Here is a 27,122-nt window from a genome sequence, read left to right as displayed (position 1 = left end):
GGACATAATGTCTTAAATTCAAAACAGTGGAAACGTGTAACAAAGACTTTACAAAGAGCATATCAGAAAGGGGAATCCATTCCTTTATCAGCAAGGGCTTTGTGCCAGCAAATTGCTGCCACCTTAGATCCTTTACAATCAGATGAAGATGAGGAAGAAGAAATTATTCTATTTTCAAAACCCATAGACAAAAAGAAAATGGAGGGCCATTTGAAAGAACTAAATTCTGAACCAAAAGGTGGAGGAGAATCTCCTGGCTTTATGCCTAATCCCAGTAGTAATCCTTTTATAGATAAAAAGACAACTGTCTGCTCTAATGAAATATCCAATCTCCATATATCTCATCCAGGTGCTTATCCTAGCTTATATCCAGTTCAGCCTATTGTGCCTGATGAGCCGCCACTTTTGGCTGCCCCGACCTCAGCCCCTGGAATTTTTTCAGATACGGCAGACACTATACCCTGTGTTAAAAAGATAGTTGTTTCCAACCCCACTCCTCAAACACCCTTGATGCGCTGTGTATTGCAAGGATCTCGACAAGGGGATCTGGAGGCCGTGCAATTTTTATCAGCTTTTTTGGTTATATCACGACCAATTCCATCAGATGCTAATAATCCTCAGGGAGGTGCTGAGTTCCATCATGAATCAACACCTTTTTAAACTACTGAAAGATTTCAAACAGGCTTGCGTGCAGTATGGGGTTAATCCTCCATATACGTTTGGCTTAGTTCAGGGCATGGCTCACGCAGATAGATTGATTCCTTGGGACTGGGAAATGTTAGCCTGCACTGTTCTTAGCCCTGCTGAATTTCTGCAATTTAAAACTTGGTGGACCAATGAGGCTAATATGACTGTGCGGTGAAATGCTAATCAAGACCCTCCGGTGCTTATATCGGCAGAACAGCTATTGGGAATAGGAGCTTGGGCAGGAGTGGGCAGACAAATGCAGTATGATGATGTAGCAATAGTTCAAGTTAGAATGTCCTGCTTAGCAGCTTGGAGAAAAATTTCAGCCCCTGGAAAACCTGTACAATCCTTTGCTAAAGTTATCCAAGGAGTAAATGAGCCATATGTAGAGTTTGTAGCTAGGCTATCAGATATTATTCAAAAAACTATAGAAATTCCGGATGCTAGAGACTTGATTTTATTAACTCTTGCATTTGATCAAGCAAATAGTGAATGCAAAAGAGCTATTAGACCCGTTAAGGCAGTGGGAGGGTCAATACAGGACTATATTAAAGCTTGCCAGGACATAGGTTCCACCACCCACCAGATGGCAATATTAGCTGTGGCAATAAGGGGCAATCAGAGACTCCAGACTAAAAGAGGAAGTTGTTTTAAATGTGGGAAATCTGGTCATTTTCAAAGGGATTGCAGAGCAAATTTTGCTCAGCCACAAAATAATGGGGGAGGAAAAACCCCCTCTAAACTGTGCCCTATATGTCACAAGGGCTTTCACTGGGCTAATGAATGTAAGTCTAGATTTCTTAAAAACGGCTCTCCCGTTTCACTGTCGGGAAACTGCTTTGCGGGCCTAGCTCAAGGCCCTCAGACAAACAATATGAGCCTACAGGAAAGATACCCAGTCAGCAATGGCCAGCAGCAAGCATCCCAGTTTCTGAATTAAGGGCAGCTACTTGAGGGAGTGCTGCTGTTGATTTACCTTCTACAGAAACTAAACTCATTACGCCTGCTATGGGTATGTGAACTATATTTACGGTTGTAAAAGGCCAATTACCTCCTAAAACTGTTGTCTTAATTGTAGGTAGGAGTAGTTTAACTATGAAAGGACTGCTAGTACAAATTGGCATTATAGACAGTGATTATAAGGAAGAAATTAAGGTTATGGTGCAAGCTGTTAATCAAGTACAAGTTACTCTGGGGCAATGTATAGCTCAATTATTACTCCTGCCCTATTACAAACCATACACTCTTCCTTCTGCTAGAAATGGGGGATTTGGGTCTAAGGGGAATGAAATTTACTGGCAAACTTTTGTAGGCGATGATTGGCCTGAAGTTACTATTACTATTGATGGAAAAGCGTTTTTGGGATTAATAGACACAGGAGCTGATGTGTCCATCATTGCTAAATGATATTGGCCTCAATCATGGACGTTACAAAAAGTCCCAACAGTCTTTACTGGCATTGGCACTATGACAGATATTTATCAGAGTACCTCTATTTTTGATGTATTAGGACCTGATGGGCAAAAAATCTACACTACAACCTTATGTGCCTGATGTTGGACTTAATTCATGGGACTGTGATTTACTTAGTTGGTGGGGAGCTTTTGTTCACATTCCTACATTATCTGTGCAGGCAAAAGCTTTATTTATGGATATGCAGTATAACCCTAACATATGTCAACAAGGGGACTGTAGAGGACTTGGTTCTGTTACATTGAGACAGGATTCAGAGATGCAAAATTTAACATAGGGGCCATTGCAATAAAGGGTATTACTATTCCCATAACCTGGCTTACAGAAACACTAGTGTGGGTTGACCAATGGCCCCTACCTGTGGAAAAACTCAATGCCCTTCATAGTTTAGTAAAAGAACAATTATCTCAGAAACATATTGAGCCCTCAAATAGTTCTTGGAATTCTCCAGTGTTTGTAATAAAAAAGAAATCTGGAAAATGGTGAATGGTAACTGATCTAAGAGGTGTTAATAAGGTTATGAGCCCTATGGGGGCACTGCAACCAGGGGTTCCACAGCCCTCTATGACTCCTAAGAACTGGTCTTTGATTATTATAGATTTGAAAGATTGTTTCTTTATTACTCCTTTGCATCCTTCTGATAAAGAGAAATTCGCCTTTTCTATTCCTGCTATAAATAATCAATCCCCTATGCAGAGATATCAGTGGTGTGTGTTGCCTCAAGGCATGATGAACAGTCCTACCATGTGTCAATTATTCGTTCATCAGCCTCTACAGGTGCTAAGAAAAAGGTTTCCAAAAGCTACGATTATTCATTACATGGATGAGATATTATTTGCACATTCTTCAGACGACAAGTTACAGCAATTGTTTCAGTATGCTGAAAAGGTGCTTCCTGAGTATGGGTTACAGACTGCCCCTGAAAAAGTTCAGCGGAACCCCCCTATTGTTATCTAGGTAAGCAATTGGCAAATGGATGCATACGCCCACAGAAAATGCGACTGAGACGTGATAAATTAAAAACCTTAGATGACTTTCAAAAACTTCTGGGGGATATTAATTGGATTAGTCCTACTCTAGGCATTCCTAACTACATGTTGCAGCACCTATTTCAACCTTTAGAAGGAGAGCCTGCCCTTTTAAATCCAAGGAAACTATCCTCAGAGGCAGAAAAGGAATTAAATCTCACTGAAGAATGAATTTCACAGGGACTCAAATAGATCTTGACAAAACCATAGACTTGGTGATTTTTTCTACCCCACAATCTCCTACCGCCCTGTTCTGGCAAGATGGCATATTAAAATGGGTATTTATCCCCAATAATAAACAAAAAATATTGCAAACATATTTACAAAAACTTATTTCTATTATTGCTAAAGGGCGATTACGGCTCATGCAACTTAAAGGGACTGATCCTGCTCAAATAATATGTAGTCTGTCTAATGATGAAATTAAGCATCTTTATGCTACAAATATACAATGGCAAGTTGCTATTAGTGATTTTCAGGGAATTATTGATAACCATTATCCTGCTTCTAAGCTGTTAACATTCTTACGGAGAACAATTTGGATTTTACCGAAAATAGGTAAGTCATTTCCAATTGAAAATGCACTTACCGTTTTCACAAATGGTAGTAGCAATGGTAAAGCAGCTTATGTCACTCCTTTTACAGAAAAGATTTGGCAAACACCGCATACTTCTGCACAACATACAGAATTATCAGCTGTTTTCATGGTCCTACAAACTTTTAAAGAGCCTCTCAATATTATTTCTGAGTATGTTTGCTTAACTCTTGCTCATATTGAAACTGCTAATATCTCTGTAACTGATGAGCTTTCTCAAATGTTCCTGCAATTGCAGGCACTCATTCACCAACAAGTAAATTCTCTGTACATACCCATATTCAATCACATTCTGCTTTATCTGGCCCCTTATCCACACATAATGCACAAGCAGATATTCTGGTAGGGTCTATACAGGATGCTGCCAAATATCATGCTCTAACTCATATCAATACTAAGGGATTGTGACAAAAATTTCCATCTTTAACAAAATTACAAGTACAAGATATTATAAAACATTGTTCTACCTGTGGCCCTCTCGTGTCAGCACCATTTGATAAAGGCACTAATCCCCGAGGGCTGGCTCCAAATCAGATCTGGCAAATGGATGTCACTCATGTTCCAACTTTTGGTAAATTGCAATACGTTCATGTTTGTATTGATACTTATTCTCACTTTGTCTGGGCTACAGTGCACAGTGGGGAAAGGTTTTGTCATGTTTGTTCACATTTGTGGTCTGAATTTGCAGTTATGGGATGCCCTCCATAGTTGAACGGTTGCATTACACCCTTAAGCAAATGTTATTAGAACAAAAAGGGGGAGATGATGGCATTATAGTACCAAAGGACCAATTGGCAAAAGCTTTATTCACTTTAAATTTCCTTAATGTATATGATTCAATAACACCTGCTGAACGGCATTATGCATTGAATAAGAATAAAGAAAAGGTATTGTGTGACTCAGCTAAATATCAGTCAACATATTGGAAAGATGTACTAATTAACACTTGGCAAAAGGGAAAGGTTAAAGTATGGGGGCGAGGAAATGCTCTTGTCATTACAGAGATGGGGAACAAATTTGGCTGCCAGCTTGACAGATTAAACCGTGGATAGAGAAGAAAGAGAATTTTGACAATGATTTCTCCTCTTCTGGTCATGTTAATGGTAACTCTGGGTCATGCAGGTGAAAATCACACTTACTGGGCATATATTCCTAATCCACCTCTAGTACGTGCTCTAACATGGAGAGACCCATCATTTCCCGTATTTTTTAATAAAACACATTTGTTTCCTGGGCCTATAGATGACAGACTATCCTTAAAACCTGATGAAGAAGGGAAGGAAATATATAATCTTATCCTTCCTTTTGATAATAGACCATTATGTATTGGAAAAAGTCCCCCTTGCATGCAAACAAAAAATTGGACTATGGTTATCATAAAAAATAATGATACAAAATTATTAATAACTTTGTTTCCTTCACATAATTCTTCAGTAACTACAAAGCAAAATTATAATTGTCCACCCCAAAAACCTAAAAAGAAAAAGGTATGGCAGGAATGCCATATAGAAAGATCTGTCATTTTTAATGATTCCTATGGAATAGTGTGGGAAAGTGCTCCTATGGAGACCCCCAAAAAATATAACGGCAGATTTATATGGTATGGACTTGACAACAAGGGTCAACGAGTTAGTAATATGCAATATCCTTTTTCAGAACCTCTCTTCTTGGGTGAACAAGTGGTATATACTAACAATTTTACTATTTGGAAATATAAAGGAAAATGGTTACCAACCCCTTGATTAATGACACCTATAATCTTAATATACTTAAAAACTTGTGGAAAGTATTTCTTGGAATTGCCCCTACTTATGAATGGATTGGTAATTACAGTCAAACAGGTCAATATCTACAATTAAATCAAATGTATCAATTGAAAGCACGTGTCAGAGATCCTTTCGTATTCATTACTAGAAAAGTAACCATAAAAAATAGTGCCTTGTTTTATAAGAATGGTGTCTTGTATACATTTCTGTCAGAAAGTGTGTTGCAGGATGGAGACATGGTCACAATAGCCACAAGATGATGAAATATATGGATTCCTGTCCAAATGAACCGAATATGGCAGTCATCACCTGAAAGTCAGCTATTACTCCACATGGCGCAAGAAATCATGAAACAGACAAAAAGATTTATTGGACTCCTAATAATTAGTATAATGGGACTAATTGGAATCATCACAACTGCTGCAACCACTGCTGTCGCCTTGCATGAGACTGTTCAGACTCAACAAGACGTGCATGATTGGCATGAAAATGCTAGTGATTTGTGGCATAGCCAAGAGCACATTGATGAACAGTTAAATAATCGGGTTAATGATTTAGAATCTGCTCTTTCACATATTGGAGATCAATTGTATAATTTAAACTTGTTAAGGGGATTGAAATGTGATTGGAATGAAAGCAACTTTTGTATTACTCCTCTTGCCTATAAATTCATCTGATATAGAATGGGGAAAAAATAAGAATCATTTGCTAGGCCATAAAAGTAATCTCTCTCTGGAAATAATGGAATTACAAAGAAAAATATTAGAAATGTCTCAAAATCAAATTCATGTAGCCAATGATAAGGATATTTGCTCAGATATGATTTCACATATAACAAAATTTAACCCAGTTAATTGGTGGAAATCACAGCATTTCCTGTCAGCTTTAGGAATAGGGTTAATCATATTTGTTCTGTTGCTCATGATTCTTGCCTGTGCCGGACAGTGCTTTCGAAGAAAATTGCAAAGTGTAACAGCCATGGGACATGCAAATAATCTGGTGCTAGCAAAAGCACTTCAATAATTTCCCCAAGTCAAAGAGCTTGGCCGGTAGACAATGATGGGTAAGACTCTCAGAGGAGGGCAACCTAAGACAGGCACGGTCACCTCGACTAAAACAAAAAGGGGGAGATGTTGGAAACTGAGGCACAGTGGCCTCACAAGGAAAGATGTGTTGTCTCCATGCTAGTGCTGTCTCCATGGCTACGCTTGCAACCTAAGGAACGTGGTAATTAAGAGCTCCCCGCAAATGGGATGAAGCTGTTAAAGGCTGAAAGAAAAGATGAGCACATACCTTTTGTAGTGAATAGAACACTTAGACTTTGTACCTTAAGATTTTTTAAAATTCCTTAGACTATGGGTAATGCTGCTTGATGTCACATAGGCTACATGTTCCTGCTTATTGTCATGTACACTGGGGTATATAGAGAGCCCCTTGTAAATAATAAAGTTGTCTGAGGAGTTATTACTCGCAGACCCCCTGATCCCAGCTCTCTCACGTGTTCCTTTCCCCTTTTCTCTTTCTTTTATTCCCAATACCCTTCAGGTCCAAATCTCCAACACTAATTGCTGCAAAGAAAGAGAAACCCAAGCAGAGCTGACTTACCTAAGTCACCTAGCAAGTCTGACAACAACTGGCACCAGGACTTGGGCACTCTGATGCTGGGTGAGAAGAGTACAGTGGAAAGCACTATGGAATCATATAAGACAGGGATACAGATCCCACCCACCTCTGCCATATACTCATTTGGGCAACCTGAGACTGCCTAAAAAAATTTTTTTTAAATTTTATTTTTTAAAAAAGTGTTCATACCTCCTACTACCTTGCAGAATTTTTATGCAAATTACTTGATATTATTTAATAAAGTGTGCAGGGTCAATTGCAAGCCCCCAATTTGGGATTAACTTTTAGAAAGAGCAAATGGGTTACAATTCATGAAGACACAGAGCAAGGAAGGTAAGAAAACTAAGTATAGGCAGTTCTGGTGACTTATTTATTCTTCATATACACTTGTTTCTACAGTAAAATTCTGAGATTAAATAGAGGCACACAGCTATAATTTCCACAACAATCTGCTTTGAGGAATGGGGGTCTAAAGGGGGTTGTTTTGGTCACAGGGTAACTGGAGGCCTCTGTGATGAGCTGATGAGCTGTGCTGGAATCCTATCAGTTGCGATCTGATCCCCAGGCCTAAGGGCCAAGGCTCATTGTGAAAGAGTTAGTGTGAATCAAATGCAAGAAGTTAAATGCTCTTTTAGTTCACTGTAGTTCTACAAGTGTCCAATTCTACCTAAACCCCAAGTGGGTGAGGTTGGGTTTGACCTACTGGTCCAATGGGAAGGAACGTTCAGCCCAAGCCACCCCTAAAGATCAGTTCACTCTAGTAGGGCCTGAAGTGGCCCAGATATGCCTACTCTTTGCCCTGGAATAAATAATAGATGCAAGTTATAAGAGCACTGCCTATACCAGTTTTTTCTTGACTATTCCCTAAAGGGATCCTGTTCCATATCTAAGGAGGGAAAGAGGCACAGATGGGGATTATTTGTTGTAACTCAGGTAAGAAAGACAGCTTGTAAAGTCAAAGGAGAGGGAAACGGCACTCTACTGAGACCTTCACAGGGGGATAAGCTGAGACAAATACCAGTCTGACCAGACAAAGTGGAAGGCCCAGAGCAGAGAACGAGTGGGTAACATACAGAGAAGCTCTGATTGTGGCTTTCACAGGACAACTACACTGTTTAAGTCACCCTATCTTTTTTTTCCTCCTCCAGGGTAGCACAAAGGACTGGCCCTAAGTGGGGGCCACAATTATCTGTCCGAAATGCGGGCAAAATGAAGGCATTCTGCATAACTTGGCAGAAAATGCACAAGGCAGCAGCAGGTCTGCACTAGGTAGCCCAAGGTTTTAGGAACAGAGTACCAACAAGTGAGCAAAGGTGGCTCCTGTGCCCTCTAACACACAAAGGTGAGAGAGAGACAGAACTGGTAACAACTGCTGCAGGGTCTACAGGCTGGAATCTGCACGACTGTTCTGTGATCTCGTTCCTGATTGGCAGGTGATGGGACACATCTGCTCAACAGTCATTCTCATCTCAGATCTGCTTCATTTGTTCACCTCGAGTGAATACCTGGGGCGTTTGCTTTGCCGGGTACTTGTCAGCTGGTGCACGATGCCCTCATCAGGCAGTGAGGTTCCTGGCCGACTTGGAGGCACTCTGCGCCCGCTGGACCACTGCAGTACACTTCTCGCGCCGTAGCAGCTTGTTGTTCTCAAACAGACCTTCGTTGCGGGGGATTCCATGGGAACCATCAGGGAAAGTCAGCAGGCCTGTGAGTACAGCAGAGAAAATATGCGAGTGACAATAGATTAATGTCTCAGGATATCAGCTTGATATGGAGAGGCCAGGAAAGAGAAAAACTCACCACTCTCCCCAGGAGTACTCTTGATCATGCTCTAATGTCATGTATATACCAGAAGAACCAAAGCTAAAAAGGTATACTTGCACCCATATTATGCTCCCCAAAGTCACCTACCCTGCTGGGCTGCAACTTACCAAAACCATCTACTCTGCCATTTTTAAATTCCCCCTCAAAGGTCATGTTGTCATGTCGAATGAAGACTCCAACACCGTTAAACTTGCCATGGGCAAATTCTCCCTCATACCTGCAGAAACACCAAGATGTTAGCCTTCAGGGGGAGGGTGCCTGTCCAGGTTAACAGAGCCAAGTAGCTGCTGCTACGTATTATTCCACAAGATGAAGAAAAAAGCTGAGTCTACTTGTCTGAGAGCTCCAGCCACCTCCACTCTCCCCACTCCCAACCAGCAGAACGTAAGAGAATGGAGATGACATAGAAGGCCATCACCTTTTTGCTGTGTCAAATTTTAGATTTTTTTTTAATATGGTACACTTCAAGAATTTGCGTGTCATCCTTGCACAGGGGCTATTCTAATCTTCTCTGTATTATTCCAATTTTAGTATATGTGCTGCTTAAGCGAGCACTAGATCTTTTTTTAAGATTTATTTTTTATTTATTTCTCTCCCCTTCCCCCCCTGCCCCCCAGTTGTCTGCTCTCTGTGTCCATTCACTGTGTGTTCTTCTGTGACCACTTCTATCCTTATCAGTGGCATTGGGAATCTGTGTTTCTTTTTGTTACGTCATCTTGTTGTGTCACCTCTCCGTGTGTACGGCACCATTCTTGGGCAGGCTGCACTTTCTTTTGCGCTGGGCAGCTTTCCTTACGGGGTGCACTTCTTGCGCGTGGGGCTCCCCTACATGGGGGACACCCCTGCAAGGCACAGCACTCCCTTGCACGCGTCAGCACTGCGCATGGGCCAGCTCCACACGGGTCAGGGAAGCCTGGGACTTGAACCGTGGACCTCCCATGTGGTAGGTGGACGCCCTATCCATTGGGCCAAGTTCACTTCCCTAGATCTATTTTTAAAGCCACCATGAAAACAACAGCTTACTCCCTGCCAATGTGTCTTTTTTGTTTTTGTTTTTGTTTTGTAGGCTTGGGACAAGCTCAGGGTTAATCACATACTTATCAATGTCTAAGTTTTAGATCAGAGCCTCCTTAGATTAAGGCTGAGAAAGGAATGACCCCATCAATACCCACCTTGAGCCATCTGAGAAGGTCAGTACCCCGAAGCCATTAAAGAGTCCATTCTCAAAATGACCCAGGTATGTGCCACCATCTGCAAACATCAGTTGACCAAAACCATGCCTGCGGCCTGAGCAAAGAAAAGGACAGGTGTCAGGTTGGAACGGGGCAGCTTCAGGGTACCTTCTCACTCGTCTAGCGTCCCTTACCTTCTTTCAAAGGAATATTTCTTCCACAAAGGAAAGAAGTAGTATTATCTGCAGAGCAGAGACCCCAAAGCCAGGCAGCTGGAAAACCTGGCTCCTGGGACTGTCCATCTTAAGTCACAACCATCAGGTTTGGAGCAGGTCTCTCCAAGCAGGAAAGATGAAAAAAAGCCCTTAAATATAACAATAGCTAACATTTGCAGAGCCTTTACTATGTGCCAAGCACTCTTCTAAGGAGTTTGAATTTATCTTACTTAATCTTCATGACAACCTTGTCAGATACGCACCATGCTATCATTATTGCCATTTTACAGATGGGGAAACTGAGGCAAGGAGAAGCTAAGTAACTTACTTAAGATAAAGCTACTAAGTGGTAGAGTCAGACAGCCTGATCAAGTGTCCTCAACACTCACCACACTACAGAGAATCTCTAAGGAGAAAGAAAAAGAGTCCCTTTAGCACTACAAGGCTACTGGGCAAACCTGACTGGCAACATGGCTTGAGTTCTGTTCCATCGACAGGCCTGTGTTTACCCACTGAACTGACTGGGAAGCAGAGCGAGATGCGGGAGGAGCAAAAATGCTCTTGGAGCAGTGTGTGAGCAAACTCTTTGGTGGATATAGACTGCCCAGGAGAGCCTCAAGAAGGCTGGATTAAAGGAGATGACAAGTGTTCAGGCAGCAAAAGAAAAGGCTTGGGATGAAATGAGGCGAGGTCACACCACATTGCACAATTTTTTCTCTCAGAGCTCAAGAATTTACCAGCAGCAGGCTTCTAACATGAAAGGAATGAGACTCACGTCTGTAAAAAGCTTGAATGCTCTTCACCTGTACAGCTGTGGTGAGTCAGGCCTCCTCAGGGCACTTCCTGGCTTGCTGGGATTAGAACCTAGAGACTTTAAAGTGACCAGACTATGTTCTCAAACTGCACGTTATTTTTTTTTTTTTGAGCCAATATGAATTTTTACTAACACACATTTGTCAAAGTCTGTACAAACCTAAACATGGTTGTGTTTTAAAACGTCCATTATTACAAACATACAAAGAAACAAAGGGTTACCAAAGTTATCTACTCAATTTCATGGTAAAACAGTGTCATGATTTTTAAAAAGCAAAACTTCAAGATTGAGGTCTCTTCCTTCTTTTTCTGGAACTGATGGAAAGTTAGAAAATGTGTGGATATGCTTTATATTAAATGCCAAGACCTTAAAAAAAGATTTAGTATAAAACTAAATATGTACTTTTATATTGTCATACTTCATGGAACAGAATTTCTCAATATCTAAAATTAAAAAACAAAACCATGACTCTAATTTTTTTCACAATCTTTCCCCCAGAGTTAATGTAAATGCATCTGAAAAATATAATTTGAAAGTTGATCTTCACCTAAAAGTTTCTCAATCAAAAAGTTACAAAACTATTTAGCACAGCTGTTTCCCTTGCTTAGAAGGGAAAATTACATGGACCATTGTTCTTTTTATCAAAAGGAAGCCATCCACTACCATGTCTCTGTCCAGTTATGTACATGACCTCACTTGGGAGAAGTTATCATAAATTATAGAACATTCTGCTTCTAGGAAATGCCTATCAAGTTTAACTTACTGCTAAAATTTTGGTAGGCTGAAGTACAAAAGCCACCTGCCCTCAGATTGCCTCTTAGTCTAGTACTCCCCTGGGCTAAAGATCCCAAGGCAGTTGGCTCTACTGTTTCATGACACCCCACACCCCTAACCTGGGCCAGCTCTTTCACAAATATCACAAAGAGGACCCGAGAATATGGCTAGAAATGCAAATCTATCCCCTCTTCTGGAAAAGTAAGTTCATATGCCTACTGACAGTGGGTCAAAAAGGAAGGGGAGGGCACACAATTCTGGCTGAGGCCAATCTGCTTCCAAAGAAGCGCCTGTTTTCAATACATTTCCATTGTTTTGGCAGGTGCTATCATATCAGACTCAGAGTCCATTCCAAGTAGCTCATCCTGACCCCGGAAATGCTTTGGGATCAAATAGTAACCATTTTGAATCTGCTTGCGTTAAAAAAAAAAGTTATCTAACAATGGCCCAGTATGACAACAGATAAAAGCAAGTAAAGGGTATCTTCTTAAAAAAGAAGTGGTAGTGAAAGAATTTAAAATGAACCACATATAACAATCAGTGAAGGGGAAGGTGGGGGACTGTCCCGTACAACCTGGACAACCTTTCTTTCTGCCTTTACTCAAATCTTTGCTACCTCCCTTAAGTATCTTCTTAAATGCTCTTCTAAGAAATCCTCTAAAAGGCACTTAACTCCATACTTAGGCATTGAATTGTTTCACCTCAGCCATCAGACACTAAAGGTGACAAGAAAGAAAAGGTCTGATTCTTTTACTAAAAGCTAGAAAGGAGGACTGTTTTTTTTTTTCCCCAAGAGGAATCACTTTTACAAGAACTAGCTGGGCTACCTTTACTCCTTTATCAAGAAAAAGCTTTTTTTAAAAAATAAAATAAAATAAAACTCTGGCTATACATAGTACAAAGTTCGTACATAAATACCTGGAAAAAAAACCCAAGAGTATACCCTGAAGCAAAAGGTTTATTGGAGAGAAAGCCTCTTCCATTGTACCAAGGTGGCAGTTTTTGAAGTTCAGAGGGTGGCAGTGATATGTATTTTATGCCAAAATACTTGCTCATGGGTATGGCAGGATGCAATGTTGCGCAGGAAAAAAAACCCAAAACACAACATTCTGCACATAACACTGAGCAGTGACTACCACAAAGAGTAGCAACAAAAAAGAAAGACAAAGAGGAGAGATTAAAACCCCAAACACTCAAGCATGTAGTCATAACAGCATAAACCAGGTGTTTCTATTCAGCCCACTGCAATCGAATGAAGAAGGATAACTGTAATAAAATAGAAATTTCTTAAGAAAGCTTGCAATTCCCAGAGAATAGCCAGGTCTCCAACCCTAACCCAGAACTCCATATGCTGTTGCTGGGGAGCCTCCTGGTAGTCTCTCACGGAGAGGTTATAGCTTCTGACTTCTTGGACTTCTTGCTCTTGAACAAGGCAGCTGCCTGCTTCAGGAGCTCTCAAGTTTTGGCCTGCAATTGTTCCATGACTTCTTTGTGGGTTTTCTCCATCTGTTTCATTTTGGCTCTCATTTGAGATTCCTGGTACTGAAAATCAGCCTTCAACTCCGTAATCTTCTTCTCTTTCTCTAAAATCGTTTGATCCTCTTGATGCAGCATCTTCTTCCAAGTGGCCTCCGCTTCCTTAAGTTGGGCAATGATAACAAAGTGGTCAGTGCCTGGTGAGTACAAAGCCAGGTCTGGGGAAAAGCTGTCTCCATTGGTTGTGATCGACTCAAATTTGGACTGTTTCTTTGGAGTTTCACTTTGAATTGAAGATGCAGAAAGCGTTTTCTGGCTATTATAATGGCTACCACCACTCAGCCGACTGTACTGTTCCTTCTCCTGGTGGCCAGTATGGGAAGAGCTACCCAGGTGCTTCCTCTGCTCTTTGGTCTTCTGAAGGACCCGTTTGTATGACAATGTGCACAGCCAACAAAGCAATTTCCCATCTACCTTCTTTCTATCATCTTTCCTGTCAAATGCACACTGCTGCTTGCACTGGTCCATACTTCTTCTCTGAATTTGTACAGCGCTGGCATTTATTGCCAATAAATGCTGCAATAATGTTACAATATTGGCCAGTTTTGGGCGTTCCGTACAACTGCACATCCTGAGCACATTTCTTACATATTGTATTGGTTTTACTCTCCTGCTGGTACTCAGTCCTGCAGTAGGTGCACTTCACAACAGGATGTGCAATTCGACATTCCTTGCACAGCTGCTGCCCCTGACACAGCGCCTCAAAGGGGAAGCGCTGGTGGCACTTGGTGCAGGTGTAGAGCGCCGCCATGTCTGGCCTAGGCAGTGCTCACCACCCCGCCAGCCCGGCCCCATCGCTTTATCTGACGGTCTGAGCTCAAACTGCACATTATTAAAGGCTCCAGGTTCTGAAGAATGCTCTTACCATTCCTATGCATAAATACTTCCAAATGTAATGAGCTGTCACAGGAAATCCAAGGTCATGAATGTTATTTGCTCACGAGTATCTGCCCCAATTTCCAGAAGTTCCTTAACTTCTTAAGATTCACTGGAAACCAAGTTATTGCAATGAATTCTGTACTCTCTAAATTTATGGGCATTTAATTCATTTTACTCTCCTGGGTACATTTGCATTTATAAAAACAATTCTTAAATAATACCACTAAAGAATGTTGAAATACTTTAAATTTACAAGTGGGAGGATTTAACTCATTTCTCGTGGATGGATTAACAATATCATTTTCTTTTTTTCTTTTTTTTTTTTTAAGATTTATTTATTTATTTAATTTCCCCCCCTCCCCTGGTTGTCTGTTCTTGGTGTCTATTTGCTGCGTCTTGTTTCTTTGTCCGCTTCTGTTGTCGTCAGCGGCACGGGAAGTGTGGGCGGCGCCATTCCTGGGCAGGCTGCACTTTCTTTTCACGCTGGGCGGCTTTCCTCACGGGCGCACTCCTTGCGCATGGGGCTCCCCCACGCGGGGGACACCCTTGCGTGGCACGGCACTCCTTGCGCGCATCAGCACTGCGCATGGCCAGCTCCACACGGGTCAAGGAGGCCCGGGGTTTGGACCGCGGACCTCCCATATGGTAGACGGGCGCCCTAACCACTGGGCCAAAGTCCGTTTCCCAACAATATCATTTTCTAATTCCTTTATGTAATCCTTACATAGAATAAAGAAAAAGCACTAGCTGGAATTAAACTTTAGAGCTGGAAATGATCTGTAAAGTTGGACTATATATTCTGATGTATTTGTTCTTTGGTCAAATATAGTGTTCATCACTGAATACCCCTATTTCCCCACCCCAGGGATCTTTCTCACCCTCCTTCCACTCGCCACGATATTCCTCCCCACTGGAGTAGGTGAAGGAACCTTTTGTCAGGGTCATGACGACAGCTTACAGTAGAAAAGGATGGCAACTGCAGGAAATAAGCAGAGGAGAATCAGTGTCACAGGATGGCTGGAGGAAAGGATAGCAAAGCAATTGTAGATACATTCTAAAGGCTATGAGCCCTGGTAAGTTACACTACCTTGGACAAGTTTAACAAAAAAAAACATCTTTCCAACCACAACCACCACCATACCATCACCACCACCTTTGCTTTTTTTTTTTTTCAAGAGAAGTGAATTTACAAAGTAATCCTGTATAAAATACAGGATTCCCATACACTACCCCACCACCTATACCTTGCTTTGGTGTGGAACATTTGCTAATATTGATGCTTTAAAAATAAATGTACTATATTTTTTAACAGTAGTTACCTTTGCTATAATTAATGAAAGATTATTAAAATATCTAACTAACCCATCTTATCATTCTCTTTGCCTTAAATCTTGTAGCCAGTTCCTATTTTCTAAGGCTTGGGATGGAAATAGAGAATTCATCTATAAATATTTACCTGATATACACTACATCCCGTCAATGGGTTTATATATATAATCTAGTTCATAAAACTAACAAGTGAAACATCGAGTTGTACCAGAAATAATATAATTAAGGCAGCAGACTTGGCCCAGTGGTAAGGGCGTCCGTCTACCAGATGGGAGGTCCGCGGTTCAAACCCCGGGCCTCCTTGACCCGTGTGGAGCTGGCCCATGCGCAGCACTGATGCGCACAAGGAGTGCCGTGCCATGCAGGGGTGTCCCCCTTGTAGGGGAGCCCCATGCACAAGGAGTGCACCCCGTAAGGAGAGCCGCCCAGCGTGAAAGAAAGTGCAGCCTGCCCAGGAATAGCACCGCACACACGGAGAGCAGACACAACAAGATGATACAATAAAAAGAAACACAGATTCCCGTGCTGCTCACAACAACAGAAGTGGACAAAGAAGATGCAGCAAATAGACACAGAGAACAGACAACTGGGGTGGGAGGGGGAAGGGGAGAGAAATAAATGAATAAATAAATCTTTAAAAAAATATATGTATAATTAAGTGCTAAATTGTATGGTAGAGATTGATGAAGACTTGGGACAAGCACAATTTGAAACAGGCAGTGAAAAAAGCAAAGGGCAATTCCAAATTGAGAAGACATGAAGGACAAAAGCACAAAGAGCAAGGTAAATGTGGGATGTTCAAAGGGAAAATAAGAAACCTGGTCTTAATAGAGTTGAGGGTTTATTTAGGGAGTAATAGCAAATAAGTTTGTCTGGATTTAACTTAAATCTTAAATCTGAAGAGAACCTCACAGATCCAGTCCAGACTCCCTCATTACTAGATGAAGTAGAAGCCCAAAGAAGTTAAAAAGCTTATTGGTGGCAGAGCTGGGACTAGCAGCCAGGCCTCCCTGGTGACTCCAGCCCCTCACTCCTACACTACACAGCCTCCATTGGTGTAAGGACACCTTTGGAGTCGGGCAGAACAGTCTATAGCTGATAAGGCAGGTCAAAAGGAAGCCTCTGAGGGTTTGTGAAAAGGCAAGTAACATGACGAAAGCAGGGTTTAGGGAAAATGAATGTGGTGGCACGAAGCAGGATGAGTTGGAGCAGCAAAAGCCTATCTATAGTCACTGGGAAGCAGATGTAGCTCAAAGAACTGAGCTCCTGCCTACCACATGGCAGGTCTATGGTTTGGTTCCCAGTGCCTCCTAAAGAAGACAGCAAGCTGGTGCAATGGGCAGGCGTGGCAAGCTGACACAACAAGAGGACGCAACAAGAAACAAGAGGATAAACATCATGAGAGACACAACAAAGGAGTGAGCAGAGGCTCCTAGTGCCTCCTAAAGAAGACGAGCAAGACAGCGAGCTGACAGGATGGGCAGGCACGGTGAGCTGACGCAACAAGAGACACAAAGAAGAACGTATTGAGAGACACAACAAAAGCAGGGAATGGAGGTGGCTTAAGTGATTAGGCACTTCCCTCCCACATCAGGGGTCCAGAGTTCAGTTCCCAGTGCCTCCTAAAGAAACAAAGAAGATGAACAGACATAGCAAGTGCAAACAATGAGGGGGTGGGGAAAAATATATAAATAAAATAAATCTTTTTAAAAAACCTATGACCAGGAAACCTTGCAAGGAAGGAGATGTGATCATTCAGTAGACATAAAACGGGCACAAATTCTTCTCCCTCCATCCATGCCCTTGCAACACAACATTGCAGATCCTCCCACTGAAGGGAGGAGTCTGTTTATTCCTCCAGTTGAATCTGGGTTAGCTCATGGAATGTTAGCAGAACGATGCAAGCAGAGGCTTGACAGGTGCTTGTGCCCTGTGGCCTGCCCTCCCACTGCACTTGGAAATGCTGCGTCCCCATCTGGAGCCCAGGCTAGTCTGCTGGATGATGAGAGACCATGTGGCCTGAGCTTAGGCTAGACCAGAAGAACCACCCTTTGGAGCCCAGCCCCAATTACTGACGCACAGTATCATGGACTAAAGAAGTGACTGATGTTTTAGGCCATTTTGGGATGGAGGGCTGCCTAGCAAAAGCTAACTGATTTTTCCAGGTAGATGATCAGAAGGCCAGGACTAGAGGGACAGCAGTTTAACAGGAGCAGAAGGAATGTCTATGACAGATATATCATAAGACAAAAAACATATGGGGACCAGCTAGAAACTAATTCCTATCAGTGGTGAAAGAACAAGTTTGTATTCAAGGATATCCTGTAAAAGGGGCATTTAAATGGCGACAAATAAGAGTCATTTGACATACTAAAAAAATAAAATAAAATAAAATGCAATCCCTATTTCTTTTTTAATCCCCTAAGTCTTTTTTTTTAAGATGTTGTTAATGGGGGAGAGTGTGGGAGGGGAAAAGGAGTGGGTATATGGGAATCCCATACATTTTTTAAAAAATATTTTATTTATTTATTTCTCTCCCCTTTCCTGCCCTCCCCAGTTTTCTGCTCTCTGTGTCCATTTGCTGTGTGTTTTTCTGCGTCCTCTTGTATTCTTGTCAGAGGCACCCAGAATCTGTGTCTCTTTTTGTTGCATCATCTTGCTGTGTCAGCTCTCTGTGTGTACGGCACCACTCCTGGGCAGACTGCACTTTTTCTTGTGTGTGCTAGGTGGCTCTCCTTACGGGGCGCACTCCTTGTGCATGGGGCTCCCCTATGCGGGGTCACCCCTGCGTTGCAAGGCACTCCTTGCACGTATCACCACTGCGCATGGGCCAGCTCATCACACAGATCAGGAGGCCCTGGGTTTGAACCTTGGACCTCCCATGTGATAGGCAGACGCCCTATCCATTGGGCCAAATCCATTTTTCCCCTAAGTCTTTTTATTCACTCCTTCATCTTTTCTAGATTTCAGCAATACAATGTTTTCTCCGGTAATTGTGATAATGCAGATTCCTAGGTCAAACCTGAACCTGCTGAATCAGATTCTGTATACAGTTGGAGCCTGGGGATTAGTAGTTTTAAGAAGCATATCATGAGATTCTTACACACTTGAAAGCTTGTGGGAAAACCGTGTGTGAAAAGTTCTCTCAACTATAAATCACCACAGGAATGCCCCCTAGTCTAAGAAGTTACCCTTGAGTCTGATCTGCAAGCACCTGAGTTCCAGAGGACAAGAACAGCCCTGCCTCCGAGCACGGGGGCCAGGCCTGGGGGAGGACAGGAGTGCACCCTGCAGCCACTCCGGCTTCCACCTGCCCCCAGGCCTGATCCGATGGCTGGCTTCCTGTCCCTTCCAGGGAAGTCCCAGAGGAGATGAGGCCACATGTAAGGGTTACATTGCTGCCTCCACTGTGCAGACACCAAGTTGGGGTTCCAAAGAGCCAGTGTCACAGTTCCACAGCATGAAAGGAATCTGGCATGTTTTATGCAAAAATGACACTTTAAATGCTCTACTAAATATGACAGGTTGAACTGTTTTTTCCAAATTGTGGTGGTGGGCTGTGCAAAGTTAATTACACTCCAAGTCAGTCAGCACAACACTTGAACCAACTGAGCCAACCTCAAAGAAACTCCCTGAAATGACTTTACAGCAGCATTACTGTGTGCCACGCTCTAAGTGTTTTAAAACAGATTATCTAATTTTATCCCCACAATAACCCTATCAAGTGGGTACTATTATTCTTTCCACTTTACAGATGAGGAAACTGAGGCACAGGGAGGACAGGTAAGTAAACTGAAGTCATTCAGCTAATATGTGGAAGTTAGAATCAGAACCCTGGCAGTCAGCCTCTAGGGCTCATGCTCCTAAACCCTACCATACCGTACCCTATCCTGCCTAGAATACAGGTGCTGTGGATCTTTGCAGCAGTAAGACCAGGGTTCAAATCCTGGCTCCTCAATTTGTTCACTGGGTAACCATGGGCAGATTACTTAAGCATCTCTAAACTTCTATCTCCTCATCTACAAAGTGGAAATAACATACCTATCTCACAGAGTTGGCATGTGGATTAAATTAAATAATATACATGAAAGCATATCTGACACTGTCCATTAAATGTCATCATCTTCTCCTTCTTCAAAAGGAGAGATCTAGATGGTGGTGAGGTTGGCCCAACTTGGTCATGTGAGTAATCCCATTGAAGGGTGTGCTTGGAAGGGGTGGAGATGAGAAAGTTTATGTTGAGCATATGTTTCCACAATTTTAAAAAAAAGCTACTAAGGAGACAATGACAGGGAAGCGGACTTGGCCCAGTGGTTAGGGCGTCCACCTACCACATGGGAGGTCCGCGGTATAAACCCCAGCCTCCCTGACCCGTGTGGAGCTGGCCCATGTGCAGTGCTGATGTGTGCAAGGAGTGTCGTGCCATGTAGGGGTGTCCCCTGCATAGGGGAGCCCCACGCGCAAGGAGTACGCCCTGTTAAGGAGAGCCGCCCAGCGTGAAAGAAAGTGCAGCCTGCCCAGGAATGGCGCTGCACACACGGAGCTGACACACCAAGATGACGCAACAAAAAGAAACACAGATTCCTGGTGCTGCTGATAAAGATAGAAATAGTCACAGAAGAACACACAGTGAATGGACACAGAGAGCAGACAACTGGGGGAGGGGAGAGAAATTTAAAAAAATAATAATAATTTAAAAATTTGCTTATTAAAAAAAAAGAGAGAGAGAGACAATGACAATTAAATGCAGTTAAATGAACTGGATCAAATAATGGAAGAGAAAAAGCCCAAAAGAACATTATTGGGAAATGGGAAAAACTGAAATACAGACTGTAAGATTTATATCAATGTTAAATTTCTTGACATTTAGGGTGCTTTTATAAGTGAATATCCTTATTCTTAGGAAATGTTCATGGCAGTATTAAGTGTTCAAGGAGGAGGATGTATACAACCTACTCTCAAATTTTTTTTTTTTTTAATGGTAGTGGGTCTGGGACCTTCTATATGGGAAGCTGGCACTCAACCACTGAGCCACATGGGCTCCCCTGAGCTATTTTTTTCTGTTTGTTTGCTTGTTGTTTGTTTTTGTTTTTAGGAGGCACTGGGGACTGAACCCAGGACCTCCCTTGTGGGAAGCAGGCGATCAACTGCTTAAGCCACATCTGCTCCCTCAAAGATTTTGAAATAGACAGATAAAGAGATGGGTGGATGGATACACAGATAGATGGATAGAATGATATAGCAAATGAGGCAGAATATTAAAAGTTGTTAAGACCTGGGAATTTGGGTGGGGGGTATGTTGGAGTTCTCAGAATGGGTTTGTATTATTTCTGAACTGTACTGTAAGTCTGAAATTATTTCAAAACTAAAAGTTTAAAAGACAGAGAGACACACACCTAAACACACACATTTTCTTAATGTAATGGGGCTTTCTCTCAAATCTTTGTTCAGTATTAGAATGCTACCAGTATAATTCAAAAAACAGATTTTGACAAAAATTCAGCAATTTTGATTAATGAGGTAAAGACTGAGTAGAGAAAAAACTATAGTTGCCTTCTTTCTGTTCTTTATCGACACACTATGGGAAATTTTAATCTTGGCCTTATGTAATAATGGTTTTTGATAGCTGCTAAAAGCCCAGAAATGTTTTAATGTTATTTAAAAAAAAAGAAATGCCGGGCCTGAACAGAGCAGAGCTGAATCACATCTTCTAGGCCCTCGCCTTGTCTCAAAGTTCTTGTTTCTTCCCAGTTACAAGGACAGATGAGTTCTGAGAAGCCCTATGCTCTCAACAAAATACAGAGGACTATTTTTTCCTACCTCAATAACAAAGGCCAGCTTTGAGGGAGAGCTCTGCTAGAGATGTTTGGGAGACAGTCCCACAGTTTCAAGAGGGATTTTCTCACTTTTCCAGTTACCATTCAGGAACTCCACATCCAGGGTCTCTCACATGGCAGAAGATACGCAGATGTAAGAATCATTTTCTTCTTGTATTAAAGCCCCTCAAAACCTCTGGGGCCCACTAGCTATTTTCTTAGAGAAGCGATGCTAGTACCTGTGTGCGTTTCTCTGTCCAGTCAATGTTCCACAAGGTCAGCATCAATTTCAGGCTCACAATTCTCTTATCAGGTGAGCATCAGAGTGTACCTGAGGTACGGGTCAACAGGACTCCATCACAAATACAACATTAATGAGAAGAAGAGAAGCAGTTTTCCATTAGAATGCCAGAGTAAAATTCTTTCCAGTCCAGATAATCATTTTGATAGGTAGAGACCATCTTCAGCTCTTCCCCAAACTAATTAAGACAGTGCACTAAAAGTCAGCTTATGGTACAAAACTGAAATATTTCATTTTTTCAAAACAAGTCAGTGAGACTCGAAAGTGTCAGTTAGAGAACTTCTACTAAATCTTATAACTAAGGATCATTTTGAAATGTAAATATGAAATTATTATTTATACAGGAAGATGGTAAGGTAAGGGCATCTCCTTTAACCGCATGGCGGCAGTTAACCATTGTTCTCTTCACTCAAAGATTTGGAGAGAGTCACTGCCATGTGGTTTAAGATGTCATATGGGGGAAGTGGACTTGGCTCAACGGATAAGAGCATCTGCCTACCACATGGGAGGTCCACGGTTCAAACCCAGGGCCTCCTGACCCATGTGGAGCTGGGCCCATGCACAGTGCTGATGCACCCAAGGAGTGCTGTGCCATGCAGGCGTGTCCCTTGGGTAGGGGAGCCCCATGTGCAAGGAGTGTGCCCCGTAAGGAGAGCTGCCCAGCATGAAAGAAAGTACAGCCTGCCCAGGAGTGGTGCCACACACACGGAGAGCTGATGCAGCAAGATGACACAACAACAACAACAAAAGAGACACAGATTCCTGGCTGCTGACAAGAATAAAAATGGACACAGAAGAACACACAGCGAATGGACAAAGAGAGCAGACAAGGTGAGGTGGGGGGGAGAGAAATAAAAAAAAAAGATGTCATATTGACTACACAGGGGCTCAGTGGGAACATCCCTTTGTATTTGTTTACTTTTTCTCAAGGTTACATAGTAGCACCCCACCTTGTTGCAGAGGAACAGTAAGAGATTGAAAGAAGGGGATTAAAGTTTCTTCAGTCTGAAGATTATCTATGGACAAAGTACTAGCCAGCCCTTCAAGTTATAAACCTGGCCATTTTTTTGTGTTGATGACTCTTAGGGAATATACCCTAAATATTTCAAGGAGACCAATAAATCTAAAAGATTGTCTTATTACCCAATGTGGTAGATTGTATTTTCCAAAGATGGTTGCAATAATATCTCCTTTTCAACCACGTTCTTCTACAATTTGACCTTGTCGCTGCACCATTAGAAGGTGCAGTCTAATGCCCCTCCCCTTGAATCTTGGCAGGCTGGTGATTGCTTCAACCAATAGAACAGTGGAAGTGATGAAATGTTCTGAGATTAGATCATAAAAGGTAATGCAACTTCCATCTTGCTTACAGGTACACACATGCTTAGAGACCTGAGCCACCACATAAGAAGTCCAACTACCCTGAGGCCAGCATGCTGTGTGGGACCCAAGCCACACAGAGAGGCTACATGTTGCTGCTCCAGATGGCAATTCTCCTCTTCGAGTCATCCCACTCCAGGTACCAGGCATGAATGAAGGGGCCTTCAGATGATGACAGCACCTAGAATTGAGTCTTCCCAGCTGAGGGCCCAGATATTGGTAGAGCAGAGGCCAGATTCATGGTGCCCTGTCCAAATTCCTGACCCAAAGAATCTGTGACTATCATAAAATGGTTGTTTTAAGCTGCTAACTTTTGGGGTAATTTGTTAGGTAGCAATGGTAACTGGAACACCACCTTTCAACCTAACCCTGCCAACATCCTCTTCCATTTGTTTTCAAGAGTCCATACTATAGGGAAACGGACTTGGCCCAGTGGTTAGGGCGTCCGTCTACAACATGGGAGGTCCGCGGTTCAAACCCCGGGCCTCTTTGACCCTTGTGGAGCTGGCCCATGCGCAGTGCTGATGCGCGGCAAAGCGCCGCACCACGCAGGGGTGTCCCCCACGTAGGGGAGCCCCACGGGCAAGAAGTGTGCCCCGTAAGGAGAGCTGCCCAGCATGAAAGAAAGTGCAGCCTGCCCAGGAATGGCGCCGCCCACACTTGCCGTGCCGCTGACGACAACAGAAGCGCACAAAGAAACAAGATGCAGCAAATAGACACAGAGAACAGACAAACGGGGGGGGGGGGGGGGGGGGCGAATTAAATAAATAAATCCTTAAAAAAAAAGAGTCCATACTATCAATTTCCATTCTTTCTTGATCTAGGAAGATAGAGCAAATCCGCTCCAGAAGTTGCTTGTCAAAATGATGTCCATTCCCCAAAACAATCAGAAGTGCTAATTAAAGGAACATGTACAGAATCCAAGGGCCTCAAGCCACAAGTTAGATATATCTGGCTAAAAACTACTATATATCTCCAAATAGTGATATTGTCACTGCCTGGGACAGTGTCAAGATTTTCATTTAAGACTTCTATAATTAGTCATGCTAATTAATAGCTACACAGCCATTGACCTAAAAAGGAATTTTACCAGTAACCACGGTCATTGAGACAAATCAAGTTTAATAAAATATAGCCAGTGTTGATGAAGACTGAAAAACCCAATACTTTAATAAGGGATGCAAATCAGTATTTGTATCAGTTATTAAATAATCATTTTAAAGAGAGTAGATGACCTAGATGTTTAGGCTCCAGATACACAAATGGAATCTAGTCACAAAGCCAAGATGATTCACACTTCTAAACAGACACCCACCCTTTCTGCACTCTTGATAGATGGGATGCAAAGCATCAGTCCAAACATTTACGTAAAAGAAAATTACTATTTTGTCTTGTGAACCAATAACCAATACACCATCAGTCTGAACCACAGACTACACCCCTGCTCTCTTCATTTTCTCCTGCCCCATTCATTTATAAGTATGACTCTGAGACAATAATGAAAACTTTTGTTTCCTTTCTATTTGTCTTTTAAAAAATAATTTAGAATTCAAACTTATTAAAAATTATGCAAATTTTTAAAAACTAACTTAAAGGGGAACAGATTTTCAAAGAATATGGTTTGGAGGCAGTTCCCATCTTAACTATCCACACATACCTACATATTGCCCCCCTAAACTACCCTTCCCAGTATGACTGGTCAAAGTTCTTTCAGATATAAATAAAGCAGTTCTTGGGCTTTTAAAATCCTAAAGAGAAGAAAATGAAGGCTTTGATGAATAAATTTTAGAAAAAAAGCTCAAATGTTCCTTTAAAAGGGTTTTTAAATGAGCTTGAAATAACTTTTTATTCAAAGTGTAACCTTCCATTGCCCCATTCAAAATGTAAACAAATGTATCATTACCACGTAAAGGTCTTATTCAGGAAAATTGTGGGCCGGTGAGATTAAGGAGAGTGGGAAGAAAACCCTGGCACCAGAAAGAAGGCTAAAAAAAAAAAAAAAAAAAAAGAACTGGGGGGAGGGAGGAGGGCAGGAACTGGGTAGTGAGTAACTGCCAGAATGCTCTTCTATTTCTCGGGAAAGAAGAATGTCTGTGCCTGGTTCTAATACAGGGGAGTTATTCTTGCTGGTACAAAAGCAGTCTGGAGATGCTAGACTGCAGGGAGACCACCCATCAACTAATTGAGGCATCCCAATTTCCTATTCCTCTATACGTGGACTGGCTCTCCACCAGGTGTGATAGAGGCAGTCATCGCAGCAAACAAACCCATCGACTAATAAGGTAACACTTCCTTGTCGAGCTCCCCATTCCTTCTCCCACCATATTTCGGCATTCGAGCCCCGCTCCTTCCTTCTCTCCCGGCTAAGCATCCCCGTCCAGGCCGGGTCCTCTGCTCTCACAGGTCTGCCATTCCCTCCCGACGACGTCCTCACACTCCCCGCTTGCTCATCTGGGTGCTGTGGGTTCTCCGCGCCTCCACCCCCACGGTCGAGACCGGAGGTCCGGATTCAGGACCCGGCACAGGCAGCCGGCAGCCGGTCGTCGCGAACGGGATGGAGCCATGGTCCCCCAGCCTCTCTGCTGCCTTACTCGGTACCGGAGGTGCGGACCCCCCTGACCACGCTCTCCCTGCCCCCTTCTACCCGCGCTGCCAACCAACCTAGGCCACACCTTTCGGGAGGAAAGCGGCCCGGACGTTCGCTCCGCCAGGTTCTCCCCAAACACCTTCGTGCCACTACCCCTACCAGCTCCTTCCCTACTTGACGCCGCCATCCCGGGTAGCCTCACTGGGCACAATTCCGGTTTCCCATTGGCTGTTACCTAGGCAACCGGGAGCAACGCCACTCTCCATTGGGTCAGGTTGGGTCGGCGCCATCTTTGTGCGGTGTGGAGTGTTCCGAGAGTCCGGGCCAAAAATCTGAAAGAGGGGTGGGGCTGACCTCGCTGTCCCACCTCTGTAAGTTAGTTCTCCAAGGTCGCGCCTATCCGGGGACTGCGTAGCCGAAAGGTTAACCCCGAACAAAACAAAACCTGCGTCAGGAGCAACAACTCAAGAGACTCTGATCCTACTCCGATCCTCAAGGGTCCCGCCCGGGAGTTTGACAGAACCTAAATTGGATTTTAGAGGAGCAGCTTTGCAGATTGTAAAGCCCTGGAAAGGGTAATTGCTGTTTAGGGGGTGTCAACCCTGTGCCGGTCACTGTGGTATCAGAACACTTTTTCATTTATTATAGGAATTTTTGTTGTCATTATTTACTACCAAGACCCTTTGTGATTAAATTATAGTGCCAATTTCTAATAGCATACGCACCTACCCATTAATCCATTTGTTTATTTACTGAAAGATATGAGTGCATCAGGGTGCTAGGTTCTGTCAGGCTAGAAGAGACATGGTTGCCACCCTTGTTGGATTTATTGCCTGAGTACAGAGAAGAAAGGACGCAGGCACAAGGAAATAGCCAAGACTATATTTAATTATTAAGAGAAATAAAAAAAAAAAAAAGAGAGAGAGAGAGAAGTCAAGCATGTGAAAAGAGTAGGCAAACTGTTTCTGTAAATTGTGATTACTTCATCTGTAGAATAGAAAATCATACTAAGGCTTTCCAGGACTGGTATGAAAAATACAATGTAAAATGCTCAGTACTATGTCTGAGACACAATAAATGTTCAATAAATGGTGGTTTTAAAAACTTTGTTTAGACTTGGATTCTGTGTTCAAATCCCAGCTCTGCTACTAATTGTGTGTGCTTTCAAGCAAGTTATTTAAGCTCTGTAGCATGCAAAATAAGAGTGGACTAGTAAGCCTGTAAGATTCAATCCCGGCTTTAACACTCAATGGTTAAACATGCTAAACTGTGTGGAATTACCTATAGATATAATTGCAGTGGTTGAGAGCATTAAGTGTCAAG

General features: G+C 42.6%; 2 protein-coding genes, 1 long non-coding RNA gene, 1 other non-coding gene and 1 pseudogene across 13 annotated transcripts in view; 2 read left to right on the top strand and 3 right to left on the bottom strand.

Moving 5' to 3' along the window:
• Nucleotides 1–7,428, top strand: part of HOGA1 (4-hydroxy-2-oxoglutarate aldolase 1) — a 31,327-nt gene extending 23,899 nt beyond the window's left edge. Inside the window, exon 7 of the mRNA XM_058298652.2 lies at nt 7,095–7,428. Coding sequence (XP_058154635.1) covers nt 7,095–7,208 — 114 coding nt within the window. The 3' untranslated portion in view covers nt 7,209–7,428. The remainder of the gene's footprint in view (nt 1–7,094) is intronic.
• A 95-nt stretch (nt 7,429–7,523) lies between these two features.
• MORN4 (MORN repeat containing 4) lies at nt 7,524–26,015 on the bottom strand. Of its 10 annotated transcripts, none has more exons than XM_071215732.1 (7): nt 25,874–26,013; nt 22,976–23,157; nt 21,771–21,883; nt 15,265–15,362; nt 10,169–10,283; nt 9,104–9,213; nt 7,524–8,877 (listed from the first exon to the last, which is right to left on the bottom strand). In XM_071215732.1, exons 4-7 carry the CDS (start codon nt 15,329–15,331, stop codon nt 8,729–8,731), a joined length of 441 nt encoding a protein of 146 aa, XP_071071833.1. In that variant the 5' UTR covers nt 15,332–15,362; nt 21,771–21,883; nt 22,976–23,157; nt 25,874–26,013; the 3' UTR covers nt 7,524–8,728. The 10 variants fall into 10 exon arrangements, with proteins under 10 accessions (XP_071071833.1, XP_071071834.1, XP_071071836.1 ...); XM_071215733.1 differs by having other exon boundaries at nt 22,976–23,121; XM_071215735.1 differs by lacking the exon at nt 22,976–23,157 and adding an exon at nt 25,116–25,197 and having other exon boundaries at nt 25,885–26,013.
• LOC111763810 (U6 spliceosomal RNA) lies at nt 9,445–9,551 on the bottom strand. The gene has a single exon (XR_002796586.1). It is a non-coding gene; the product is annotated as a U6 spliceosomal RNA (small nuclear RNA).
• Nucleotides 11,294–15,258, bottom strand: LOC101415376 (protein FAM76A pseudogene; annotated as a pseudogene).
• LOC131278713 (uncharacterized) lies at nt 24,961–26,764 on the top strand. The gene is made up of 2 exons (XR_009186122.2): nt 24,961–25,494; nt 25,616–26,764. It is a non-coding gene; the product is annotated as an uncharacterized lncRNA (long non-coding RNA).
• Nucleotides 26,765–27,122: the final 358 nt, after the last annotated feature.

The sequence above is a fragment of the Dasypus novemcinctus genome, chromosome 6 (assembly GCF_030445035.2).
Source record: "Dasypus novemcinctus isolate mDasNov1 chromosome 6, mDasNov1.1.hap2, whole genome shotgun sequence".
Taxonomy (NCBI): Eukaryota; Metazoa; Chordata; class Mammalia; order Cingulata; family Dasypodidae; genus Dasypus; species Dasypus novemcinctus.
This window is presented reverse-complemented; position numbering and strand designations above follow the sequence as displayed.